The sequence below is a fragment of the Sardina pilchardus genome, chromosome 10, assembly GCF_963854185.1.
Source record: "Sardina pilchardus chromosome 10, fSarPil1.1, whole genome shotgun sequence".
NCBI classification, from domain to species: Eukaryota; Metazoa; Chordata; class Actinopteri; order Clupeiformes; family Clupeidae; genus Sardina; species Sardina pilchardus.
Window position 1 is genome coordinate 32,234,289 of NC_085003.1, and position 6,137 is coordinate 32,240,425.

Below are 6,137 nucleotides of genomic sequence, written 5' to 3' on the forward strand. Positions count from 1 at the left end.
TAAAAATAAGAAACGAGGAAAAGAAAACAAATAAAAACTGGCCCTTTTAAAGGGGGAAACACCCCTTAAAAACAAACAAATAAAAAGAATGAAAACACTGAATAATAATCCTTTTCTATAGAATTGTACCCTTCCGTAATCCTCCCAGTTAGTCCTGGCATCCCAGAGGGACAGCCGGCTTTGGCGCCATCCCGGATCCGGGGCAGCCGAAGCCAGCTGACCTCTGGGCGCCTGTCCATCCGTCAGGCAGCCTCCAGCGCCAGTCCTCTTCTTCAAGTTTCAGGTGCGGGTATCTTAAGCAGGCTTAGCAGGTGTGGGCATCTATAGCAGGCTCCGCTCTGGGTCTCTGGGGGAAAGCAGCGTTGGGCAGGAGGGGGAGGGCTGTGGTGGTGGGGGGGTGGGGTGGGCAGAAAGGCGCTGGGAAGGACTGGAGTTTCGGGGTGGTGTGGGTGCGGGTGGGGTTGCGGGTGTTGGGGCTCCAGTGTTTGGGTGGTGGTGGTGGTGGTGGTGGTGGTGCGGGCGACTCTAGAGGTACGGGTACTGGTTGACCTTGGCGGGGCTCAGTGGGTATCCAGTGTAGACGGAGGAGACGGGCGAGGCGCTGATGTAGGTGTGGTGGGTGAACTGCGCCTGGTACTGCGCCGCGTGCAGCGTGGGCGAGGGCAGCACGGAGTGCGCCATCTGGTGGTGGTGGTGGTGGTGGTGCACCAGGCCCGGGGGGGGGGCTCCAGCGTAGCCGGCCGCCGCGTGCTGATGGACGGCGTGTCGAGCGGCGGCCGCCGCTGCAGCCGCCGCCGCAGTGCCCTGCGACGCCACCAGGTGTGCCACGGCTCCACTGGAGCCCAGGGCCGCCTGCGCCGTGTAGGTGTACAGGTGCGGCTGGCTGGCCAGGTGAGGGGCGGCCGCCGCCAGGTGGGGGGGGACGCCGGCCGAGTGCGACGGGCTGCTGTGGTGGAAGGAGTACGGCGCCTGGGCGGCCATGGTCGGAGCGATGTAGGCCTGCTGCCGATGGTGACCGCTGCCACCGCGATCCATCGCCATGTGCTGCTGAGCCTGGAGAGGAGAGGAAGAGGAGGAGAGGAGGAGGAGGGGAGGAGAGGAAGAGGAGGAGGTGGAAGAGGAGGGGGGAGGAGGAAAGGAGAAGGAGAGGAGAAAGAGAACATAATGTGATGAAAAGAGATGAAAGAGAAGAGAGGAGGAGGTGGAGAGGAAAGGAGAGATGAAGAGAGGAGCATATGATGAGAGAAGATAGAAGACAGAAGATGAGGACAGGGCAAAGTCAGATTAAATTGAAATTGATCATACACACACACACACCCTCACACACATACACACAAATACTCACAAACAAGCACATCCGCACGTTCACACGCTCACACTCTCCTCACCTGACTGAGATTCAGAGGCTGCTGCTGGAAGCGTTGCTGGCGGTAGGAGCCGGGCCCTGTCATCCCGGAGGTGTGGTTGTTTCCCATCATGCTCACGTTAGCTGACTTGTATTTGTACACCGCATTCTGGTGGCTCACGGTGTCTATACAATACCATTGAGACACATTCATATCATTCAAGTGACAAAGACACACATTCAAATGAGGTTACAATGAAAGACCTAATGGTCATGTGATATAGGCCTTCCATGCCAGTTCCTATTCTGTCTGATGTTGCCTCTTATAATAAATAAATAAAGTATATTTGGAGCCATTCTACAGTGTGCAGACCACTCCCTTCTTTATACAATGAAAGACCACATGGAGCACAATAACCCGTTTCTTTACACAAGTAAAACTTTGGTGATATTGAAAAAGCAGGTCAAGCGATCTCACCTGTCCCTCTCCACCTGTCCTTTCCTGTCTTAAAGCTTCACCTGTCCTAGTCTCTCTTCACCTGCCCTCACCTGTCTCTCTCCACCTGTCCTCACCTACAGTATCCATGTCTCTTCACCTGTCCTCACCTGTCTCTCTCCACCTGTCCTCACCTACAGTATCCATGTCTCTTCACCTGTCCTCACCTGTCTCTCTCCACCTGTCCTCACCTATCCATGTCTCTTCACCTGTCCTCATCTGCCTCTCTTCACCTGCCCTCACCTATCCTTGTCCCTCTTCACCTGCCCTCACCTATCCTTGTCTCTCTTCCTCACCTATCCATGTCTCTCTCCACCTGTCCTCACCTTCTTCCTCACCTATCCATGTCTCTTCACCTGTCCTCACCTGTCTCTCTCCACCTGTCCTCACCTATCCATGTCTCTTCACCTGTCCTCATCTGCCTCTCTTCACCTGCCCTCACCTATCCATGTCTCTTCACCTGCCCTCACCTGTCTCTCTCCACCTGTCCTCACCTACAGTATCCATGTCTCTTCACCTGCCCTCACCTGTCTCTCTCCACCTGTCCTCACCTATCCATGTCTCTTCACCTGTCCTCACCTGTCTCTCTCCACCTGTCCTCACCTATCCATGTCTCTTCACCTGTCCTCATCTGCCTCTCTTCACCTGCCCTCACCTATCCTTGTCTCTCTTCCTCACCTATCCATGTCTCTCTCCACCTGTCCTCACCTGACTCTCATTCATCCTCAGCAAGTCAATCAGCTTCACCAGTCCTCGCCTCCCCTCAGCTGTTCTCAGTTCTGCTCGTCCCCGACAGGTAAAACACCTGCGCTGCGCTCACCACCTGTGTCCCTCGTGCGGCGTGCGTCTCACCTGTCAGCAGGCGCTCACACTCTCCCAGGCCCTCGCTGCTGCTGCTGCTCTTCAGCGGGGGGATGATGATGGTGCGTGGGTTGCCGTTGTTGTTGTTGTTGCCTCCTCCTCCTCCTCCTCTGCCGTAGTTGTCTAGCTGCCCGTGGAGCTTGTGCTCGTATCCGTTGGCGGTGCGTGACTCCATGGCGTAGGGGCTGCCCGCGCTGCAGTCGGACTCAGGCGAGTCGTGCACCGTCACACAGCTGATGACGTTCTTGCGCTGCTTGGAGGAGCTGGGAGAGGGACGACGGCACAATCAATAATGTACATAATGTGTACATACAGTATACCCTCATATGTTATCACTTCATACAAGCTCTAAAGACACACTCTCACACACACACACACACACACATAACGTTCTTGCACTGCTTGGAGGAGCTGGAAGACGGAGGGAAGAATCAACAGCACAATGTCATAATGTGGACAAACAATATACCCTCATATGGTATCACTTCATACAAGCTCTAAACATACACACACACACACAAACACACACACACACACACATAGCTGTTTCTAAGAGACACATGAAAAATACAGTACGCATCCATCCTGAGACTGCTCAGATTCATATGCCTAATTCAAAATTCTATATCTTGCACACTCACATACACAAATCACACACACACACACACACACTCACACACAGAGACACACACACACAGACACACACACACAGACACACAGACACACACAGACACACACACAGACACACACAAATCCCACACACCCACCCACACACACACCGTGCATGTATATGCATACACTCTACGTCCTAAGGGGCTCATGTAAAGGAGTCCAAACACAGCCGTGCAAATACAGTGTTGCAGGTGCCATTTACTCAGAGCTAGGTGCATATTTGAGTGTAAACACAAGCTGGCATTTACAGTGCACTCTACACGGCCAAGAGGATCTGTCTAAAAAGACAGCATGTGTAAAAGGGATTGGGGGAAAAAGATGAAAATAACAGAATATGTGCTGCGATCTAAGTCAGCTGCACTTATCTTGAGTGAAAACTACTCTTTCCAGAGTGCGACTTTATGATGCACTAAAACATTTCATTTATCACTACAGTCATTGGACAGTGTACTACCACAACTGTGTGCTTTATCTTGTTTTATGGATATCTTAAACTACGTATTTTGTTTTATTTGTGATCAGTTTGAATTAGTGAATAAATGAATTAGTGTGTGTGTGTGTGTGTGTGTGTGTTTACCCAGCGTGAATAGACTGGATATTATTTTGATTCTCTAACACCACAACTCCCAGAATGCTATTGAAAGGGTTCCAGAAGAGTTCACTAAGTCACATGTCAAATGATGTCTACAGTCAATACTCAGTGTGGGTATACTGTCCATTCTTTTGATTCCATATGTCTGTAGTCTATGGTGGTCTACATTCAGTGTGCGTATACTGTCCATTATGTAAGGGATAATAATGCGAACCGGACTTGTGCCGCCCTGAAGGGACGTACGTATTTCCTGATAATGACTGGGCAATCTGTACATTATTCCCACTTATTATACGGCTACTTGCCAAAACGAGAAAAGAAACTTGCCACAATGACCGTTGGGATATCCCATTCAAGTCAATGGAGTGCTCTACTTGCATTGTGAAGAGCCGTATAATAATTCGATTCTATATGTCTGTAGTCTATGGTGGTCTACATTCAGTGTGGGTATATACTGTCCATTATGTTGATTCTACTCTATTGGGCGGGGTGTGTGTGGACAGGCCTCTGATTGGCTGCTGACCTGCTGTGGGCGTGGCGTGGCTGGTCCTCGTCGTCCGTGTCGCTGCTGATGGTGATGACGCTGACGGCGGGGCTGGGCGTGTCGGGGATGACGATGGTCTGGCGCGGGTGGCCGTGCCCGTGCCCGTGGCCGTGGCTGTGTCCGTGGTGCTGGGGGTGGTCCCGGGTGGTGCTGGACGCATGCTCCCCCGTCCTCCACCCACCGCCGCCGCTGCCGTAGCTCTGGGCGGGGATGCAGGCGGAGGAGGAAGAGGAGGAGGAAGAGGAAGGGCCGTTCGTGACCACGGTGCCGCGAGGAGGAGTGTTCTCCTTGACCCGCTTGGAGCGCTGTGGGGACAGGACTGTCTGGGAGGAGGACGACACTTCATACGCCGAGACGTTCCTGAAGGGAAGAAATATGGAGAGATGGAAAGAAAGAGAGAGAGAGATGGAGAAAAAGAAAGAGAGAGAGATGGAGGCATGGTTAGACATGTACAATAAGATAATATAAAAAGAAAGAGTGAGAAAGAGGGAAAAGTGAAAATGAAACTAAATGGCATACAGTATTTGACCTATGTATGATTTTTATGATAAAATAAATTCCTCTGTGACCCTGTGTTGACCACTGACCTGCTGGACATCTGGTGCTGCTTGCTTTTCTTAGAGGCGGAGCTACTGGAGGAGGGCTGCCGCATCACGTGAGCCACGCCCACATTCAAGGGCTGCTGGGAAGGCAGGGTCACATGACCGGTCAAGAGAGTGGGCTGCTGCATGATGGGATTGTAATGGCCGCCATGAGGATGAGAGTTTCTGGAGAGGAAAATCAGGGACATGTTAAGAGACTCTTTCATATACTGAAAAGGATATTCTCGCTCGTTTTGCTTAGTTTTTGTAAAACAAATATGTCATAGTTGACCCTTCCATTCTTGTCCTCCTTTGTTCTGGTTATGGCCTTAAAGCCAGGCCGCAACAGATGTGAAAGACTATCCAAAGCCAATCAAAAGCCAGTCATCATAAAGTTGAAGTAGATTTCTTTGGACTTTTTACCTTTATTTCGACAGTGCTGTGAAGATGGACAGAAAGTGAGTGGGAGAGAGAGATGGGGTGGGATTGAACTCGGGTCCCCATTAGCACTTGGACCTGAATATGCTAAGATATATAGGGATGCTATGGCCCCTCATCAGTCATTCTTGACAAATTCATCTGTGATTCATAATGTTGGGGAGAGATTCCAAAGTACTTACTGAGACAATAAGGCACAAACTCCAGAGATGTATGTGTATAATGTTTCTTCTTATATCTAGGGACATTGGAATCATTCTCAGTACTCATACAGTGGCATAGACTTTAGACAAGCTTTGGTGGTACTTTGGGGTTAACTGTAACTATTTTCTGAGGCTGTTGAATGGTGCACAGGTGGCCTGTTGATTTGAATGGTGAACAGGTGGCCTGTTGATTTGGTGTGTTTTAAACAGCCTCGAAAATGATTACAGTTACCCCCAAAGTACCTACTTTGGAAAAATGATTTTTGGCTCCTGAGTTGGTCTGTTGTAGACTACAGTGAACCATAAGAAGCCTTCTCTACTCTACCTCTGAGTCAGTCTGTTGTAGACTACAGTGAACCATAAGAAGCCTTCTCTACTCTACCTCTGCTGCTTCCTACACAGCTG

The 6,137-nt window shown here is 50.6% G+C and overlaps 1 protein-coding gene across 1 annotated transcript in view; it reads right to left on the reverse strand.

The window, feature by feature from the left end:
* Positions 1 to 497: 497 nt before the first annotated feature.
* Positions 498 to 6,137, reverse strand: part of hipk2 (homeodomain interacting protein kinase 2) — a 75,458-nt gene continuing 69,818 nt past the window's right edge. The window contains exons 12-16 of the mRNA XM_062546522.1: positions 5,098 to 5,277; positions 4,490 to 4,870; positions 2,694 to 2,965; positions 1,389 to 1,531; positions 498 to 1,053 (exon numbers count right to left, since the gene is read on the reverse strand). Coding sequence (XP_062402506.1) covers positions 526 to 1,053; positions 1,389 to 1,531; positions 2,694 to 2,965; positions 4,490 to 4,870; positions 5,098 to 5,277 — 1,504 coding nt within the window. The 3' untranslated portion in view covers positions 498 to 525. The remainder of the gene's footprint in view (positions 1,054 to 1,388; positions 1,532 to 2,693; positions 2,966 to 4,489; positions 4,871 to 5,097; positions 5,278 to 6,137) is intronic.